Raw genomic sequence first — 20,389 nt, forward strand, 5'->3', positions numbered from 1 at the left:
GAGCTCTGTGGCATGCTGGAGGGCTGAGCTGCAGCAGCACAGCATTTGGGCTGAAACAGCCACATGAATAAGGGCAGCCCTTTGCAGAGCTCCTGGCCTGATGAATTTCCCTGCAAGATCAACTCTTCTCAACTGTCAGAGCTCTCACATCCATCCCAGCTCCCACCAAAAGCCTGTAACCAACCCTATTGACACTGCTGCATTTTGGGGTCCAAGTTCCTCGCTCAAGTCCATTCCCAGGATCCCTAATGCAGCTCTGACCTGAAGCAGTTTCTCCTTCTCCCCCAGCAACATCAGAGGTGGTCTCAGCACCACAGTGCCCAGGGCACTCAGGAGCCCATTCTCTTGTCTAACAGATGCCCACTGGTCTCTTGCCTTCTCCCCTCTCCCTCAGTATGTTGCTTTATCCTCATGTCCTGTCATCTTCCATCTGGGTTTTGTATTTCATCAAAGGGCAGTCGGGGTGGAGATGGTGGAAGACACAAAGACTCCCTCCCCCGTCGGTAATTTTATTTCCCATTAACTGAGGGTTTAAAGGGAAATCTCAGGGCTCATTAAGGCTCTGATGACAGCTTAACCCTCTCCAGCACAAACCCAACACCAGGCCCATTCCTCATCTGAATCCAGGGTGGCTGTAACATTAGACCAGACTCCTGAGCAGGGCAGACAGGTCTGGAAAGCACAGTCGGCAGGAGAGTGAAGGATATCGGGTTTTTGGAGATCTTTATCAACTCCCGTTTTCAGGAGCACTGTCTGTGTTGGACACGCGAGCAGCAGAGAGACTCTGCTCTCTCCTGAGGGCTGAATTCAAGTGCTGCCGCCGTTCCCCAAGTCGCCCTCGGCACCTGGTGGGACCACACATCTCTCGGTTTCTTCCAGCGACCTTGTGCGACCTCGACAGCCCGGTGCGATCTCGCACAGCTTGGGGAAACGCCTCACTGCTCCAACCAGGAGGCAGGAGAGGTTCTAGCAGGAATGACTGAAAACCCGAAGTCCTTTGTGCCTTAGTGAATACAAGGCCCTTCTGATCAGCGAAGCAACCGGCACACCGGCTGAGGCACCGGCACTGCCGCCCTCTTCCCAGCCCAGCTCCCCGCAGCGGGTTCCTCTCCCTCCGAGCCAGCGGGTGCGCGGGGAACAACGCGCTGACAGCCGCCGGCTCTCGACACTGCGGGACCGCATCTTAGCGCACCGCGGCTAACTCGGCCGGTGCAGGAACCGGGTGCAGGCTTCCCCCGCCGGGCAGGTCACTGTCCCAGAACCCGGGCCTCAGCCCGGGCACTGCCCCGGCCCGCACAGTCCCGCGTGCGGCGTGCCATCCCAGCCCAGGTGCTTCGCCATCCTCTGCCGGTGACTGCCGCCCCCGGAACTCTCGTAACCCGCGCTTCCCGTCCCCGCCCTCCCCCGTCCGCCCGTCCCCGGCGCTGCCGCTGCCATTGGCCCGGGGGCGGGCCCGGGGCCGGTCCCATCCCCGGCCGCGGCGGGTCCGCTCCGGGTTGGCGGCGGCCGCGGGCCGGGGCCATGAGGCGCGTTCCTATTGGCCGGCGCGCGCCGCCTGTCGCGCGGGGATTGGCCGGGCGCGCCCCGCGGGGGCGGAGCGTGCCGGAGGAGCGGGGCGGCGTTAAAGGCGCCGCGTCGGGAGGGCGGCGCGGCGCGGCCATGGCGTACCAGGGCTTCGCGCAGGAGTACCTGGGCATGCCGGCCGTGACCCGCGCCTACACCACCGCCTGCGTGCTCACCACCGCCGCCGTGGTGAGCGGGGACCGGGCCGGGGGCACGGGGTCCCGGGGGGCTGCGGGGCGGGAGTCGGGGCTGGCCGAGGGCAGCGGGTGATAGCAGCTGCTCTGCCTGTCTCCCACAGCAGCTGGAGTTCATCACCCCCTTCCAGCTGTACTTCAACCCCGACCTCATCTTCAGGAAATTCCAGGTGAGGCCTTGCATGGGGTTTGGGGCCCCTTGTGCCTCTTCCCAGCGAGGGGTGAGTGTGACAGGATGGGCCTTGGGTGTCCTGCTCCCTAGGGTGGCCAGGGAGTGCTGTGTCATTCCAAGGGGCTCCTTTCCCACTACTCCAACCTTCCCTGATTGGTGCAAGCTGGGTCATCAACACAGCGTCCCCTCTTGTCACAGGCACCTGCATGGAGATAACTCCTTCCAGCCTTTCCCTGCCACACACCATCTTGGCATTTCCTTTTTTCCTTGACTCAAAACCCATCTCTTCCTTCTCTATTACACTGTGTGTGGCAGCTGCTGTTGGGCTGGTTGGAGAAGGCTTTATTGTAGAGAAGCATGAAAAGTAATTAATTTGGCTCTGGGTGCTGAATTGTGGCTGCTTGTCCTCTCCAGAAAAGTAGAGAAATCTTCTTTCCCACACCTGAAAAGGTGAGATACCCTGATGTATCAGAGTATTATGTAAGGATGTCCTACTAGAGTCTGGTGTCCTGGGGTAGTTCTGAAGGGACAGGTGCATGACTGAGCATTCCCTGTGGACGATGTGATGGGCTGCTCTATATGTGATGAGAAGAGACCTCTGTCCACCTCCTTTTCCCTCTCCTCTCTCTCTTCTCTTTCAGATATGGAGGCTGATCACCAACTTCCTCTTTTTTGGGCCCCTGGGATTCAGTTTCTTTTTCAACATGATATTTCTGTATCCTTTGGTCTCAGTGAAATTCTCTGCTCCCATTTTGGCTTAGATGCAATTCCCTCCATCCGTCTTCTTCCCCAGCATGACTTGCCTTGGCAGCAGTCTAGGGCTGTGGGTTCTTCCCTTGGCTCTTTTGAATGGAAGCCATGACCCTCCTGCCCCTCCATCTCTGCTTGCTGCGGGGCAGACCCTGCCAAAAGGCTGAGGAAGCTGGCAGTGCTGCTGCTGTGGCTCATGCTGGAGAGCAGAGCCCATTCCTGTGGTGAGCTCTGGCTGAAGCACAGCAGGTGCCTCTTTCTTTCCTTGGGGTCAGTGGTGTGAGGTGAAGTTTGCACTGTTCTGCTCTGGGGCTTGGACACCTGGCTGACAGCTTTCTGGGATGAAATAACTTGCAGCAGCTTATTTCCCATAAAGTCTTGCTGTGGGGCACAGGGTAGCCAGCTGTTAATTTCCTATACTGCAACCCCTCCCTTCTCTCCTGCTCTCAGGTACAGGTACTGCCGCATGCTAGAAGAAGGCTCCTTCCGTGGAAGGACGGCTGACTTTGTCTTCATGTTCCTCTTTGGAGGGTTTCTCATGACAGTATCCTTTTGAGTTGGTTTAGGCTCTTTGGTGTCTCTTGAGGTGCTGTGGATAATGTAGGGCTCTGCATGCTGGTTTTGTTGTGGTGTGGAGCAGGTACCTGCCTGCTGAGCAGCACAGCTGGTTTAGGAACCTTCTTGGTGCCTCAGGGCAGAGGGTCTTGTGCCCCAGGCCTGCCAGGGTCATGTCCTGTGACCTGGGAGAGCTCTGCTGAGCAAGTGGTGCAGGGGCAGTTTCTGGCTCTATGGCACAGTTTGTGCTCTTTGTCTTTCTCACCCTTGTCTTGGCCTGTGCCTCATCCAGTGTTCTTAGAGGACAGAAAAGCTGCCTGTGATTGTGCTGGTGTCTGCAGAAGTGCTGATGCCCCTGGCAAGGAGCTGGGCTACCTCATCCCTGAAGAGGACATGTGGCAGTGTGCTCGGGAAGCTCAGCCTGAAAGGAAGCCACGTGTTCTACTCCAAGAACCTGTCCAGCTGTGACAGGGCCACTGCCTGAGCTCTGGTGAGTGCAGCATGATTGCATGAGGCTGGCTCAGGGCAAAGGCAAGAGCATGGAGCCATGAGGATAAGGAGTGGGCTGCCCACATACTCCATTGTCAGCACGTCGGGCAGTGTGAGCTGAGAGCTTGCAACCTGTCAGTAGCTGGAGGTGCCATCACACAGCTTAAGTCCTTTTCATGACACAGTAATCTGATGGTGAAATATCTTTCCCTCCCAAGCATAAGCCTTTTCTGAATGTCTTCTGCTGTCTTATGCAGATGGCTCAGAGCACTGCTGTCTTCACAGAGCTCTGCATGAAGCTGTGTGAGCCATTAGAATCCAGGTGGCTGCAGCAGCCATGTGCTTAACCATGGGTGGATTTGGAGTCCAACTACAACAAGGATAGAGGAAATCTTTGCCTCTGTTTGTCTCCTTGTGCTCTAAAGAAGAGGACTGTGAATTCCAAGAGCCATCTCACTGCTAAACTTCTTCTGTAGAAGACAGATACTGGATGTGAGGTAGTCGTTAAGATATGCCACTGTCCCAAGTGCTGTAAGACTGTGAGAGCCCTTCTTCAAAGGTCATGTTGATGTTCATTTTGTAAAGGTGACTATATGAGCTCTCTGGTCTCCGGTGGTTGTAGACATCAGCTTAAGGAGTGAACAACCTGCATGTGCCACTCCAGTGTCTTGTTCTGGGGTGGCATGGAGGGAGATGTGTGTGGGGACAGTGATGGTCAGTATATCTCAGTCAGGAAAGGCTTGGTGACGTAGGCAATGGCTCAGAACGCTCTGATCAGCTGCCTCTAGTTTGGGTTTCCTAGTCACAAAGCACCCTGTGCTGCCTGGAGGTGGTGCACAGGGTGGGTAGGTTTTTCCTTGACTCGGTAGTTCCCAGCTATTTGGGCTCTTTGCCAGCCTGTTTTTCCTGGGCCAGGCTTTCACCATCATGCTGGTGTATGTATGGAGTCGCAGGAACCCTTATATCCGCATGAACTTTTTTGGGCTTCTTAACTTCCAAGCCCCCTTCCTGCCCTGGGTACTGATGGGATTCTCTCTGCTCCTTGGCAACTCCATCATCATTGATTTGCTGGGTAAGTCAAAGCTGGTGGGTGATGGGAACAAGGACACCTTGCAGCCACAGAGCTCAGTTCTCATAGGTGCTACTGGGGCACTGGCACCCTCTCTTGGTTCCACCATACCTAAGATGTTGGGTTTCCTAAAGTGAGTTGGCTGGGTTTCTGGATGGCTGGGCCTGGGCTTTTGCTTGTGACCTGCTTTTTGGTGTGTCTTTCCTGGGGGCAGAAGCTGGATATGGTGAGCTCTGCCTGACACTCAGGCTGTGTCTGGTCTCCTGGATGTGCGGTGCTGCCCCCAGGCTGATGGGCTCCCTGCCTGCTTGTGCTGATCACAGCAAACTACAGCATCCATGGCTCTGGAGGGAGCTGGATGTGGGCACACAGCTGAGGGATTCTTAAGAGTTTTGGCCAGCAGCTCTGGTTCAGCTGGCAAAGGAGTCACAGCTGTGCCTGACCTTGGTGGCATCTCTCCCCAGGGATTGCAGTGGGTCATATCTATTATTTCTTGGAAGATGTTTTTCCCAACCAGCCTGGAGGAAAGAAGTTGCTCTTAACCCCTAGCTTTCTGTAAGTAAAGTTGATTCTTTCTGGGCTTTGCTGTGGGCTTTTTCAACCTAATCACTTCCATAGAAAAGTGTGACCATAAGAGGCAACTGCCTGCTGACGGCACCTCAGCTCCACAGTTCATGCCCTTGCTGCATTATTTGCACATTATATACATGTGTACAGGGCCCATACAGCAGATGCTGCTACCTTCAGCTTTGCTAGTAGAACTAGAGTCTTCTTACTGCTTGTGGAAATGCTAGATGGAAGTAGGATTTTTTCTGATGTATTTTTGTGGTTTAAGAAAGCAGAGTATGTTCTGCTTTGTGCACTGACATTCAAATCTGACCTAGTGATCAAGGAAGGAGGTACTGTCATCACTGTGTATTGAGCTGAGCAGAATGGTGGGTGATGGTGCAATAGGCCAGTGGCTGTGGTATGACAACCTGGTCATGGAGGGCCATGGTGTTCCTAGGAGGGCTGGGGGTTTGTCATCCTCAGCTCAGTTTCCTAACCTGCCTGCTTGGTGGGATGGGCATGTCCCTTGCCAGGAAGATGGTTTTTGACACACCTGAAGAGGATCCCAATTACAACCCTCTCCCTGAGGATCGTCCAGAACACCAGCCTAGAGACCAAGACCAGAACGAGCAGCAGCATCCACAGTAACATGGGGGACTTCTTCATGTGGCCTGATTCCTCTCTTCTGGCTGGACTTATGTTGTGGCCCAGAGATCCTACTGGAATAACACCAGTTGCCATTCTGTTGTGTAGTGTGTCGCTGTTTGTGTGGGTAACCCATCTTCCCCTTGTACAAAGTGGATCCACAGAGCTTTGCACATAAGAACTCCTGAATGCTTACAGAGGTGTTCTAGGGACAGGGACTGAAGTTGTGATGTCTCCTCAGTTAACTGGTGTGGAATAAGTATCAAATGGGGTGTTAAACCAGTTACTCCTTCTGCTCTTAATGACTTGCTGTGTGCCAGGTCACTCTTGCCCTCTGTACAAAGACTGATGCACCTGGCCCTCACTGTTGTGAGACCTCTTTGTGGGCTTTCAGTGAAGTAGTTCTGTACCATGGTAGAATGCAGCTCAGCCTCTTTCTTTCCTTTATGTCCCCCACTCCTTTTCTGGTGGTTGTTTCCAAAGAGTCTTTACATTAAAGTCTTTATTTTTCAGTTGTGTGTCCATTTCTGCCAGGGGCAGAGGAAGCAATTCATCAGGAATTTGCTCAAAACTGCCAGGTTTGGGATTTTCTTTTCTGGTGGGCAAGGCAAAGTTCAGGCTAGCTGAAGATGTCCTTCCCTCTTCTTTCAGCAGGGCTACAGAGCATGAGGAGTGTGGGGGATGTCTAATTGGATAAAGGGGTGCCTGGGAAAGGACAAAGGGACTGAGCTGGACACTTGATCCAGGCAGTGACTGGAAGCAGCACTTGACACTGGTAATAAAGACTGCACCTGCAGTGTAATTCCACTCTTGTTGAATTTTTTAGTTCTGAAACTTAAACATCTGAGTTTCAGGGGAAAGCTAAACAAGCTAGTCCCTACCTTGACACTTGTATGAAATGGATCTGGTTGTTCTTGCTAATGTAGTACACACTGTGATTGTACCCGACCTCAAAAGCCTTCAAATCTGCACACACTGTATGTTACGACAGCTCACTTAGTAACAGCGCTGTCCGCTCAAACTTGTGCACCACCACCAACTATGAAGAGAAATGCAAGTAACCAGCATCTGATTAAGCACACACACCCATCCACCCACACACACCAACTCCCGCTCCCCTGTGGTCTTCCAATGAAAACACTTTATCAAAAATCAGACCTCACTTGAACAAGCTCTTTTGCTGCACTTATGCTTCCCTCTAGGAAGAGGATGTGAGGCCTGTAGAGGTGGTAATTTGTTCTAGAAGACACAGTGGTACTAAGGGCAAAGCAGTGTCAGACTCAACAAGTACTTGCCCGGTGCTTTGCTCGCGACCTAACGATAACAGAACTGCTGTTTCAGTCCTTAGAAAGAGTTTGTCTTTGAAGTCTGCAAGTGTTCTGCTTTAAATTGCTTGAGATGGGGCTTTGAAACGTAAAAGTTGGACTATGCTTTTAGGTAGGGTACCAGATTAACCCGAGGAATTGTGATTGTAGAGCAAGAAAGCGGCTTCTGGCTGTTTCCCAATAGTTCTAATGCTACATAAAGCAAGCTGGCTGAAGTTCCCATCTTTCTGGACTTGATCCCTTGACTGTCCTGCCTTGTCCCTGGCTGCTTCAAGGGACAATTCCTACAGCCTCTCTGGGCTTGAGAAACAGAGAGGTGCTGCAGTCCTTGTGTGCCTATACCTCATTTTGAATTTGAGGATTAGTAATCACAGACTTCACAGCAATTAAAAAAACTGCACCACAGATGCTAATTTAAGGCCACAGCAGTTTCACACTTATTTTAGTCGAATGCCCTGAAGAGGCTGCTGGCAGAAGTCCCTGGTCAAATAACAAAGGGAAGCTGAAGTGTTCTCAGGAAGGCTTGGAGTTTTTATGTCCATGAGCCAAAACATGTTTTACATGGGAGGCTAAGATGCAGCAGCAATTCCAGGTTTTGTCTTACTTGCTCAAATAACCTTTCAACCTCTCTAATATGAAGTAATGGATGGAGTATGACTCTGGCACAGGAGCCTAGGATAACACTGAATAATATTATTACTAAATTGCAGGTTTTCAGTTTCTGCTGACTAACATCTGGAAAAAGTTCCCTCCCAGCCAGGAATCAGAACTGTCTCTGTTATTACTCAAATCTAAACATGATAAATTAAGGCCAGAAAGCGTTTCTTGACTGTGCTAGCAGGGTGGGTGGATCAGCAAGGATCATATAACCTATGGCTTTATCATAAAGGCCTATGCATAACTGTCAGGCTGCCAGTAAATTCTGCCTTGCTTGCAACACTCATCAGTTCTGGCAGTGAATGGTAGGAACTCTTATCAAAGACATGGGGTACCTCAACAGCAAGACAGATTTTAATTAGTTTGTAAGCAAGCTTGGATTTTTCTTTAAATCTCACTTCAATGGATTTTGTTTTTAAACTCCCTAGAGAAAGACAGGTTGTTTCTAGGGTTGCAAAATCCTGACACTGCAGTGCTAAGGGCAGTCATTACACCCACTTTGCTTTGAGTGCTCTGTGCACTGTAACTGGCAGTGTTGTGTGCTGACAGTGACCACAGCAAAGGCACTGGCTGCAGAGAAGCTGCAGTCTCAGTGACTGGAGGCTTTACCTGCTGTACCAGTTCAGAGACCATGCTGTTTTCCAGATGCAGTCTTCAGAGAAAACAGGGTTCACCACACACCAGGCTGACATCTGACAGAAATGACTCTTAAGTCTGTGATTTCAGTTAAATTGTTCTACCTTGTTGAGTAAACCAGTTGAACACCTCCCCGAGTTCATTACAGACTGTGCCAAGTGTGGTAACAGACCAATCCTTAGAGATTTGTTTGCTGCTTCTAGTTTTAAGTCTCTTTCTCACCTTCCCCTGCACCAAAAGGTTTTGGGCTGTTTTACCTGTTGAAGTAAAGCACCCAGGGAAACTGAATGCATGTTGGGTGTTCAGCACTATACCCAAAAGCATTAATATTAGGCCCTGGGACTCCTCAGTTACCAGAACAGCACAAAACATGGTGAGATTCACTGTTCATTCAACTTACTGAACTCAGCCCAAGGTGTATGCATTCCTTTTATTTAAAAAGTTGTCCTAATAGTGCACGTTGCACCTATACAAAAGAATCTTTACACTTGTCCACACACAGGTATATAAGGGCTCCAACACCTGCCACAGGTCTGAGCTAGATCACGCTGCTCATGCAGCGTTCTTGGTACGTGGCATTTGGGTGGAGGGGGTGGGGGCAGAAGTCAGCAGTACTGGGAACTTGTGGCAAGTGGAATGTGCCCCCTTCAGAGACAGAAAGACCCCTGCCAATCCTAGATCCATTTGGGGAGAGGAATAGGGATAAAGTCTGTAGGAAGAGCACCAGTGTCACAACAGGAAGGTTACCAAGCTGGAGCAGTATTGGCCAAACGTCTCATGCGCCTAACGGAGAGAGAGAGAGAGAGGTACAGTAAGTGCATGTTACAGTCATGTGAGGTCTTACCAAAACCAATGCTTTTGGGGAAGCTGCCACAGTTTTTAGACAGGTTTATTCATAGACAGAACTCCTCAGTCACCTGAGAATGCCCCTGGTGATAAGGCTAAGACACTATTTTCACTAACAGCTTTTAGGGCACTTTTACTCATTAACTTGGATTGAACCAGCTGCTGTTGTAAACTCTTCAGTCAGCCATAGCTGATATACAAAATGACTGTGCTACTGTTAATGGGCAGTAAAAAAAAAATCCTGGGGAAGAGCTGAGCCAGTATATTTACTGTTTCCACAATGTATCTTTTGGAGAGATACTAGCTGTTCATTTGTATCTTCCAGGAAGAATTTCATGGAGTAGGTGCAAGCTCTCAACTGCTTGCCAAACATCACTTAGCGGGTCTCTGGTGGGCAGAGCTTCTCCTGGAACCACAGAGTGCTCCCATGCTGGCAAACAGGTTGGCATCAGTCAGGCTAGAACTGGGAGCTTGCCCATTGCTACATCAAATTGAACTTCACACTACATAAAAGGAAGCTTTGTGGCAGGATTCTAGGTAGCATGACAGTGTGTGAAACTCCAGTATGTTCGATTGATTCCTTCCTATACAAACAACCCCCCTGGACAAGCAAAGAGCCCAGGGAAAAAAAAACAGTTTAAAAAAACAAAAAGGAAACTTCGCTTCAAGCAGGAGATGGTTAAAGTAGACATTTTGATGTTTGTGGAGGAAGGTGGTAACAGTTTAATACCCTGCAGCTAAACTTTCTGCTGTGGTGTGCAAGTCTGACATCCTGCCAGCTGGCTCTCAGGAGGGAAAGACAAACATCAAAGCTTGTAACTTCTGTCAAGGGACAGGCCAAGAGAACTGTCTAAAGTAGTGGCAGTACCTTGTGTTTCTGTCCTGGTCTCTGATCTTCTTCTCCATCTCGGCATCTGTGAGGGTTTCCAGGAGAGGGCACCACTGGTCAGCGTCCCCCGTGTTGCGAATTGCAATCTCCACAGTCGGCAAAGGGTTCTCACTGCAGGGCATAGGGCAACAAAGCAACATCCATCAGTGGCCCCAGAGCACTCCCGTGGGTTACCAGCCCAGACACAAGCACAAGGACAACAGAGCATCACTTGCAGTGTTTCAGGCTTCAGCATTCCTTCTTCACTCTGCTTAGTACAGTCTGGTTCCCTGAAGTTCACCACAGGCTCCTGGTTACAATCTTGTGGAACCTGAAGTTTCTGGAAAAGCAGCTACATCCATCTCCAGCCACCACTGGAGAAGGATTTGTGCTGGACCTGCAATTCTCTCCCACACAGGCCGTTACATACCTGGCTGGCAGGGTTCAACCCCAAAAGGCACAGCTCATCCCATTTCATTAGTCCTGGGTGTACTCCCAGTGCAGCACTGGAGCTGGGAATGTTAACAGGGCTCCTTGTCTAGCCTTGCTGTTCTGCAGCTCTGACTTACTAACTATAGTCAGCACACCTCTTGACAGCTCCTCCCTGGCAGAAGTCTGGCTTTCTTGGGAGCCTGATACTGGAAAGAGCAGTCTTTTCAGACCTGCTGTTGCAACCAGAGGCTGTGGCTAACGAGCAATGAAACACCAGGCTGTGTCCCAGATCACAAGATGTGTTCCTCAGAGATTTCTCTGCCCTGACCAGCTGTATTATCACATGCACAAAAATATTTACTGCTTCACTAGCTGCTTTTCAGTAAAAGTCAACAGGAATTGACCAAGAGTAGCTTCCCAAATATTGACAGTGGAGCCGGAAGCCCAGCATAAATATAGAGGAGCCTCGGAATGTAAATGTTTGCTTTGAATTTTCAAAAGTGGCTCAGCCTTAGCTGCAGAAGTGTGTGTGTGTGTGTGAGAGAGAGGAGCCCTGGGACAGGTGTGCACACACATCCGGCCCCCTCCCCAGGGACATGCACCCCTACACAGGATTTCAGCACTCACAGGCAGCCCTCTCATTCCCCCAGGAAGGAACGCAAATGCTAATCATCATGGGAACACACAACATCTGCATCAAAGCTAATAATGTAAAATAACAAGTCTTCAAAGTAATGCTACCATGAAAAATTAATCCAGAGCCTTTGGTATCTGATCTGGGGAGGAAGCTTTAATCAAATCTACTTCCAGTACTGCTGACATCCACTAAACAACACTCAAACCCAGGAATTTCATCTTAGTCCTAGAATGCCACACATTCCAGGCCAAATACTAGATATTAACTGGGTTTTTGTTACTGATAGCATGATCTCTACCTCACTTACTATGCTTAACACTGAGCATTCACTGAATTAAATGGGGGATGGAAAGCTGGATTCATGCATAACCTAATTGCAAGGCAATTCAGATACTACATTTCTTTAGCAAAGAATCAGAGAGAAACTGAAAAATCCTCCTTAATCTCCCAAGCTCTACAGTAAGACAGCTCCTCCTCCCCTGTTTTTTTCCTGATGAGGAGGAAAGTGCTGCTGCCAGAATGGCTGAAAGGCACTGTCAGCTGCAGGCATCCCAGGAGAGCAAGGCACTGCCTCTGCTCAGGGTCCTGGCCTCTGGCAGTAGTGTCAGGGGCATGCCAACAAAGCAGGGAAACACACCATCTTTTGGAAAGGTGACTCCTCAGGCATGTGGGTTTGGTGTGTGAGAGAACCTGGGCCATCACTCAGGTCCCAAAGGCAAAACTGGCTATGAAGCACTGTGTGCTGCCACCAGAAACACTCAGTACCAGGAGGGAACATCGTAGCACATGCTCCCCCTGAAAATCCCACAGGCAGCAGTTACCTGTCTGCCTCCAGTCCTGCCCTTCCACTGGACTTCAGGCTTTCCTTGTTTTGCACAGAGCAGGCCAGCTGAAAAAAGTGCCCTGGCTTTCATCAACTAAAAGACAGTTTCACCTCTCCCTCAGATGATTAAGAGGCACATGACTTCTCAAAACCCCAGTCCCTTGAGATATTAAGGTCCTTTTGATACATCGAAAGCAGACCCTTTCCTTACATCAATGGAATGATGCTGGAGCAACCACCACCCCTGTGGTTTGAAAATTCAGGAACTAACCAACCACAGAACCCAAATATCATTAATCACTGTAAAGTTTCAAAAGTACTCCTTTGCTGGAAGAAAAAAAGGGAAGAGGAGGACATGTTTGTACTATGACAGAAAAAATGAGGTTTCAATTAGATGTTTTCTTCTCTCTGAACAGCTCATGTCTACGTACTTTGTTCTGTTGGGGTTCCTTTTTTAGTTTTTTATTCTCCCTCTTAAAATACTGCCACAGTCTAAAGGAGGCCTGAAATCTGCCTGTTTGAACTACCCCTAAAAGGAAGCACCCTTCAGTACCATGGTCCAATATATGTTTTTAGAGAGAATAGTGTGAAGTTGGCATTAACATAAAGCTGGGCAGTACTGACTGAAACTTTACGTGCTGCAAGTTCCAGCGACTGAGCGGAAGCAAATGGAAAAATGAACCCCACTCCCAAGAGTCAACACATACACAGATTACTTTCTTGGGTATCTGAAATACATGGAGAAGCACAGGAAGAATGGACAGACACTTCACTCTCTGCTACTGCAGGCCACAATGCAGACAGTGCTGCAGTACAACAGGTATCAGGTTCTCATCTACCACCCTGCAAGTTCCCATCGCTTCTCAGGAATGCCCACCCACTGCTTTGTTGTTGTTGTTGTTGGATGTGGTCCCAAGCCAGAACCGAAAATACCAGTCAGGTGTTGTGGAGGGAAAGGTAGGAGCCACCTCCCACCTTCCAAGGAACATCAGCAGGATGGACACACAATCTAACAATTTAATTCAGAGTTTAATTCACATCTGCTAAAGGGACCCTTTCCATTTTCTAATATGAATCACTCTGGGGATCACTTTAGAACCAGGTAGTTGCTGTGGAAGACTGGCAGGATAAAAACTACATCCAGAGGAAGCAGAGTGAGACTAGTGCAAGAGCAACTGGGTCAGAGCAGATCAGTGTCTATTTCTCACAGAAGGCTGGCCAGACAGGAAACCTTCAGATGGAGCAGGAAGAAGGACCAGAGCTCATGGCAGCAGCCAGCTTCCCCACAGTCTCCAGCTCCTCTTTACTTGCTCCCACTCCAACTACTCCCTGCCCTCTGCCTGAGCTAGGACAGGGCCAGGCATGTTTCCCTTTGCTGCTCAGGCAGGTCATCCTGCTTCCTTGAATTGACCCCTAAAAAACTGGTGTCAACAGTACCATTCCCTCCTCTGCAAATACAGCATTTGCTGAACTTTTAAACTTCCTTGACTGTCACCATGACCCAAGGTCACAAAACCTCAGAGTGTACATTAAAGGATTGTTACAGCTGCAGACTCAGCACTGTGCTGTGGATAACATCAGTGCAGGAACTCACCACAGAACACTGCACGGCACAACTGGAAGCCATTTAGGAGACAAATTACGAAGCTGACAATGCTGCATTCCAGCTGTGAGAAGGGCCTGTGATCAAGCCACCTCTAACATCAGCCTGGGTAGAGAGGTACAGTTTCCATCAGTCCAAGTTCAAAAAACCAAAGCTTGAAATGGTGGATGGCCCAAGTTAGGCAAAGCCAACAAAACAAAAAATGCTTCTGGGGCTCATCATGACCTTACATTGGAAGAGGGACTGTCCCTGTTAATTAGTTCTGTCAGCAGACACTGACAGTCATCAGTATTTGGTCCTGACATGTTATTAGACCCAACAGGAAAAAAGATACTTAGGCACAAGCACAGAATACTGTTAAGATGGACAGAATGGGTGCAAGCCATAAGGACTAATTTCAAACAAAACCTTCTGCATCAGGTCAGCTGTTCTAAGCTCCATTGATGCAGATACCCATGCAGTACAAACACACCCCAGAGCCATACAAGGAGGTGGCAGCTCAGTACCTGAAGGCGTATGTCTTCTGATGCCAGCTCAGCTGTCCCCGGATACTGTACGCAATAGTAGTGACAAACTCCCCGCCCAGGCCAAGCTCTGAGCACAGCTTCAAGGCAAACTTCTCTGGTGAATTCTCCTTCTCTGACATGTCCCACTCAAACTGGTCTACAAGGGAGATGTTTCCTACATGGATGTTCAGCTGGAGATAAGCGAAGAAACAGGTTATTTGTTTCCACTTTCACAAAGGTTTGTCCAAGGTAATTGAACTGAGGAGGCAGAGGCTGAAGAGAACAGAGCAGTAACTCCTGTTTCATCTGCGGAGTTCCTTAACTAAATTCTTAATTCCAGTAGCATGAAGACAACTCAGCATTGCTCACTATGGTTCAGCTCTTCCAAAGGCATATGCCAATGCTTTAACTGAACTATTTCATCATCTCAGAGGCTGGGCAGGTGGATGTTTAATAATCTATCACCTTGGTTCTGTTGTCAATACAAAGGACAAAACAGAATCTGGTTGCAGGACTGGAATTAAGAGCTCCTTTGCTCTGAGGGAAGCCTTTGTACTCCTAGTCCCCCATAACATAAGCAGAGAAACCCAAATGGGAGTTCTGCTCTCATTCTACTGCCTTCCTGTATTACCTTAATAATAACTCGTTGGTCTGACTGATCTTCTAGGATGCTGTCAGTTGGGTACGACTCGATCTGCTGTCGGATGGCAGATGCAATAGCAGGGACAAAGGTCAGAGGATTCAAATCCAGGTCATCACAAAGAATCTCAGAGAACATTTCTGGGGTCATTAGCTTTTCTGTACAGAACAAGAATGAACATTGTAAACTTTCTTAGAAATTAATGTCTGCCACTTACAGAATATACAAAATTACTCCCACAGGGTGAGGTGACAAAGGGAACTCCAAATGCATTACCTTTTGTTTTTAAAACGGTGTTTTGTACCAGGTCTATAAGGACATACACACTGATACAGGGACTTACAGCCTTTTTTACCCACTCCATGGTATCCAGACAGTGTGGCCACAGAAGCCACAGCCATTAACCTCAGCTAACAGAGTACTCTCAGACCAGTGAGCTGATGAACTGGCTCAGGAAAATATGCCAGTTAAACTCTTCAGACCACATGTCCAGGAATGACTACAACACATGGAAGTGGCAGAGCACTTGCTAAGAGATGCAAGCACTGAATACAGTCCAAAGTGGGAGAGCTTTAAATCTTTGTCTCTATGGGGCAAGGACATTTGGTGAAGGACACAACTTTATCTCTCCAGCCTCAGGAAACTCTCCTTGCTACATACCATTCATGTTCCACGTAAATGCATCTCTGAGTTTCTGCCCATCAATTTCCATATCAAGCCTGATTGGAACCAGAACCTCTGGCTGGGATGCATTCTCATGGATCACTGCTGGGTCATGGTCATCAAAGCTAAAGTGAAGACCAACAACACAGTATATGCAACGAGCACATGACACATCTGGCATCCATAGAGGGAAGGCAACATTTGCTGGAAGCAATCCCCACACTCCAGCTCCCCGATCAGTCTACAGACAGACTCTTCGATGCAAGCTTACAGGGCTATGGCAACTAATACCAGTTTATCAGCTTTTATTACATCTATCATAACACATTCCTGCAACTAAAACAAGGAAGCTTTCTAGGATTACATTTATCTTGGTTGCTTCAACTTTTATAATGGAAAAAATGTTAGTCGTGAGCTTCAGCAGATCAAAGTTACTGGTATATGTCAGTGAGAACCAGAGGGTCTGCAGGCTCCTCAAATGACAACTGCTCAGCAAATCAGCAGGAAATAGAAGGAACTCATCGGGAAAAAAATGAACCATCTTCCTGACAAAAGGAAAGCCTCAGCTCTGAGCCATGGATGGCTACTGTAACAAAGAGCCTCAAGACATACAATTTAACTAAGAACTTCCATATTAATGACCTGTAGGTCTTTTGTCAGTTAGGGATGAATCACAACATTACATGAACTCATCAGTACTACCCTGGCAGCATGTCATTCTGGTAACTGTTTCCACTTTCCAGAAGCAGGAAGCTGTCTTACCACAGAGGGAATGTTCTCTTCTTATCCCTGCCCATGCGATTCCTGTTGATCGTTGTTGAGCATGGCACCGCATCCAGGTGATGAGAGCTGTTGGGCAGGGTTGGCACCCACTGGTTGTTCCTCTTTGCCTTCTGCTCTCTGAAGGAGACGGGATGTTAACCTGCAGGCCCTCAGCACCACTGCTGCTACTTAAGGAATGGTGTAATTTTAAGCTTTAAGTCCTATTACAAGTTCCTGCTATTTTATTCTGGAACCATCAACATTACTGTTTCACAAGGAACTCATGTTCCACACCAGCCTCTCGGAAGGCCATTCTCCAGCTCACAAATATCCATCAGATATGAATCCAGGTGCACCTTTATAAATACTAGATTCATATTTGGATTTTCTGTCTATACTTTACAAAAGGACTGCTGAGAAATGCGAGGTCTCCAGAAGGCAGTATGTGCAGAGAGTGTTCTGTAAAACATCTGTTACAGATGGAATGCAGTAATTGCAAAAGAAGTTGTATCATCAAACACTTAGATTTTTCTTCCTGTTTTATGTGGGCAGTAACCCAATCCTTACACTCTGGAGATCCCCATTTGCCCAACAGTGCAAATGACTTAATGCAGACTGGCAAACAACCCCTGCACAACGGCCTGGGCTTAAGCAACTCCTTGTGCTTCCTGCCCAAGCTGACATCTTCCAAGCAGCTCCGTTCTGAGCTTGGCCCTTACCGACACTGGTTACCTGAGGTAGGTAGGAGGTTCTGTGCTGATAGACACTGCCTTGTACTTCTCATCGTTTCCATCCAAGATCTCCTCCACTTCAGAGGCCTTTAACAGCGTCACGCTAGTGGCTAATGTTGTATAGCCATGATCTATTACCAGGAAAGATGCCAATAGTTAACTTGGAAAAGGGCTACATAGCACTGTAGCATTAACAGGCTACATAGTGACAAGCCCTCTCAGTCACTGCAGGAGGGACTAAAACAGAGATACAAGTGTCCTTTGGGCTTCATCTTCTCATGGATATTTACAAGGCCCAGAAAATAATCAACCCTCAGTGGACTTAAAGGTCGGAAATAGAGATGCAATGACCAATAGAAAAGCTGTTAAGACTCAGGAAAGGGGGAAAAACCTCAGGACAGCTCCTGTTGAATGACAGAGACCATCTGCATTGGGGAGACCTGCTAAGGTTCTGAGAAAGAAGAGTTAGGCATGGGATTGGGAGGCACAACTGGGGCGACCACAGGGAGAGATCAGAGGAAGAGGATTAGGCATTAATATTATTGTAATAGCACCAAAGGTCACAGTGGACATTCTTCCTCTAGCACAGCTAAGAAAAACACGCAGATGAGACTTACATCTTCGGGGACTGTGAGACCGCTGATTTTCTGTTGGGGGAAAAAAGAAAGCAAGAGGTCAGCAGGGTGCTTGGAGGAAAGAGACATAAGCCCAGAGTAAACAATTATTTTTATTATGCTTTAGTCTACAGAACATACAAGAAGTCACATTGCTAAGAAATTTAACTGCTTGCTATTAGTCCCTCAACAAAAACAATACCAATGTTCTCCCTGTGGAAGTCATATCAGTAGCAACACACCACAAATTCTGGCTGGCACAAACATCCAGTCCCTGCAAGAAGCAAAGTTAAGCAAAGATGCACATCTTCAATGGGGCATTCTTGCAACACTCCTCCCTATTTGACGAAAGAGACAAGGATGCCCCTCTTAAGTCTACAAAAATCTCTTCTGAAATATTGTATTGATTTGGAGATGTGGCTTTTGCTTTGTGATGAATGTAGCCAACCCCAGGAATTCCATGATGGATGTTTCCATTTCAGAACGTTTTGGATCAGGTGATACTTGTTGCCAGGCTGAGCCAGGAGCCACCAGTGCCACCGTTGCAGGGTGCTCCATCACTGGGCCAATCTGAAGTGATTCACACAGCCCTCAAGGTGCACAAGCTTCTGAATCGCCAGGAACAGTTTTTCAAGGCAAAATTTTCGATAAACATTACTGGGAATGTTTACTCATCTTCTCACCATGTGAAGAGGCCACTATCTTCTTCCGTTCTTCCACTGTGGCCAGTCGCCTCCAGAGCGAGGGGTATCTCTTGTACAGGGAACCCCGAAACATGCGCAAGTAGTTTCCCACCTACAAGAAGAGAAGTGGAGATGTGGCCTGGTATTCCATTTAAGAGATTTTTAACAGAAGCTGGAAGAAATTCAGCTCTCTTTAATGATAAGAAAGACCTCTTAAGAGGGTGTTTTTGTTGGGTTTTTGTGCTGTGTTTGGCATCAAACAGCACCGAGATTTTTCTGGCAACACAGAAGACAAAATTTTTATCAGCACTTATTTCACTAGTGCTATCTTATTCACTAGATACAAAAAACCTCCCAGCCCTTGATAATAGAAAATTTAATAGGAAAACACTCCATTCATTTGCATGTATTCTTGAACAACCTACCCCTTCTTTACTTCAGTTTCTGCATCAGTGTGCAATGCTCAGTTGGAATTAAACTAAACCAGATACCCAGCTCTCTGACACATTATTTTTACTTTGAACCTCTGAGTCATCTAGACATTATTTGACAACAGCAAATGCCCAGAGACTTGTATTTTGTTTTAAACCCTTTGAACATCAAAACTGTGATTGCTGCCAATAGTCATCTTTCAGATTTACTTACCATCTGTAAAGCAGTTCTGTTCTTCCTGGCATAAGATCCTCACCTGTGCTAAAGGCTACAGCAGGCCTTGCTGAACAACACAACTATTTCTAGACTCTGAAATCAAATTTTTAGACTGACAGGACACTGGCACACTGTCACACAACAAGGTTTTTATTCCTTGTTTGAGAAAACTCTTTTTTGATCTCAGTTTTTAGCTGTATCTTTCACTCTACAGTGCTCATCAACAAACAGAAATTAATGGTAGATAAAAAAGAACCCTCTTCCTTCTCCATATACCTGGTATGGCAATCTTACAGTTCAACTGACTGCAGTTACAGTTTTCTTTCAAACTCGATATTTCACATGAGAGAGGAAGGGGTGTTTAGTCCCTGCTCAACCTATACAGCTGGCAGTTAAACTTATCCAGTATTCCCTTTTTTGCATCAAGATGGGGACTAACACTTCTTCCTGGTTTCAGCTGTTTCTCTGGTGCTAAAGTGTTTCTTGCTTGGATAAGGCTCTTCTTCAGGGAGGCTCAACATTCTCTCAGCACGGGACAACACAGTGTCAGCACAGACAATGGGGTGCTAAAACTCTGCCCGCCAGTGTTTGTTGACCAGACTCGTCTGCACAAGGCAAAAGGAGCTGCACTGGTTGATTTTGGTGCTGTTTCTGAGCCCAAAGGCTCAGGTGTGGGATTCGCTGCTTCGCAGCACATGAAATAGTCCAAACTCCTCAACAACTGTGTACAGAAATTCTCGGTGATCAGAAGCGGGGCCTCAGGCTGCGATCAGGCGAGGATCTGGTCACCACGTACCCGTGCGCGTCCCAGGGGCTGCCCTCACTGGGAGCACTGGTCCCCCCAGTTCCCCCAGCACGGCCGAGGCCCTCGGGCAGCGCCCACCGGGGGACACAGGGGACCCGCGGGGCCAGAAGGCCGCTCCCCCACGCCAGGGCTCTCCTCCGCCCCTTCCCCGCCCTGAGCGCAGCCTCCCGCCTCCCCCGCCGCCCGGCCCGGCTCCTCGCATGCCCCGGCCCGGCCCCCTGTATCTCCCAGCCCGGCCCGGGCCCGGCTCCCGCCCGGGCCGCACCTCGGAGCCGATCATGTAGAACTCGCCGTCCTCCTCCAGCTGGAACTTGACGGGCTTCTGCCCGAAGGTCTTGCTCAGCGCCATCATCATCATCGCGGCGGCGGGCGGGGGGCGGCGGCAGCGGCCGGAGAGCGGAGCGCGGCCCTGCGGCGGCGGGAGCGACAACGGGCGGCACCGCGGCCTAGTGCGGGCCCCGCTCCGCGCATGCGGCGGGAGGGGCGGCCCGGGGCGGGGCGGGAAGGAGGGGTAGCTGGGACGG

General features: G+C 48.9%; 2 protein-coding genes across 3 annotated transcripts; one reads left to right on the forward strand and one right to left on the reverse strand.

The window, feature by feature from the left end:
• Positions 1-1,619: 1,619 nt before the first annotated feature.
• LOC116452904 (derlin-2-like) lies at positions 1,620-6,498 on the forward strand. 2 transcript variants are annotated; one of them, XM_032127778.1, is made up of 7 exons: positions 1,620-1,752; positions 1,865-1,927; positions 2,571-2,644; positions 3,130-3,223; positions 4,600-4,795; positions 5,257-5,347; positions 5,875-6,498. In XM_032127778.1, the coding sequence occupies exons 1-7, from the start codon at positions 1,660-1,662 to the stop codon at positions 5,987-5,989; spliced, it is 726 nt and encodes a 241-aa protein (XP_031983669.1). In that variant the 5' UTR covers positions 1,620-1,659; the 3' UTR covers positions 5,990-6,498. The 2 variants fall into 2 exon arrangements, with proteins under 2 accessions (XP_031983669.1, XP_031983668.1); XM_032127777.1 differs by having other exon boundaries at positions 1,621-1,752; positions 1,862-1,927.
• Positions 6,499-9,019: 2,521 nt separating this feature from the next.
• On the reverse strand, positions 9,020-20,311 carry SMARCB1 (SWI/SNF related, matrix associated, actin dependent regulator of chromatin, subfamily b, member 1). Its single transcript, XM_032127776.1, has 10 exons — positions 20,131-20,311; positions 18,413-18,524; positions 17,733-17,762; positions 17,117-17,246; positions 16,385-16,522; positions 15,620-15,747; positions 14,951-15,117; positions 14,320-14,510; positions 10,319-10,450; positions 9,020-9,387 (listed from the first exon to the last, which is right to left on the reverse strand). The coding sequence occupies exons 1-10, from the start codon at positions 20,221-20,223 to the stop codon at positions 9,348-9,350; spliced, it is 1,161 nt and encodes a 386-aa protein (XP_031983667.1). The 5' UTR covers positions 20,224-20,311; the 3' UTR covers positions 9,020-9,347.
• Between the last annotated feature and the right edge of the window lie 78 nt (positions 20,312-20,389).

This window comes from Corvus moneduloides, chromosome 18, assembly GCF_009650955.1.
Source record: "Corvus moneduloides isolate bCorMon1 chromosome 18, bCorMon1.pri, whole genome shotgun sequence".
NCBI classification, from domain to species: Eukaryota; Metazoa; Chordata; class Aves; order Passeriformes; family Corvidae; genus Corvus; species Corvus moneduloides.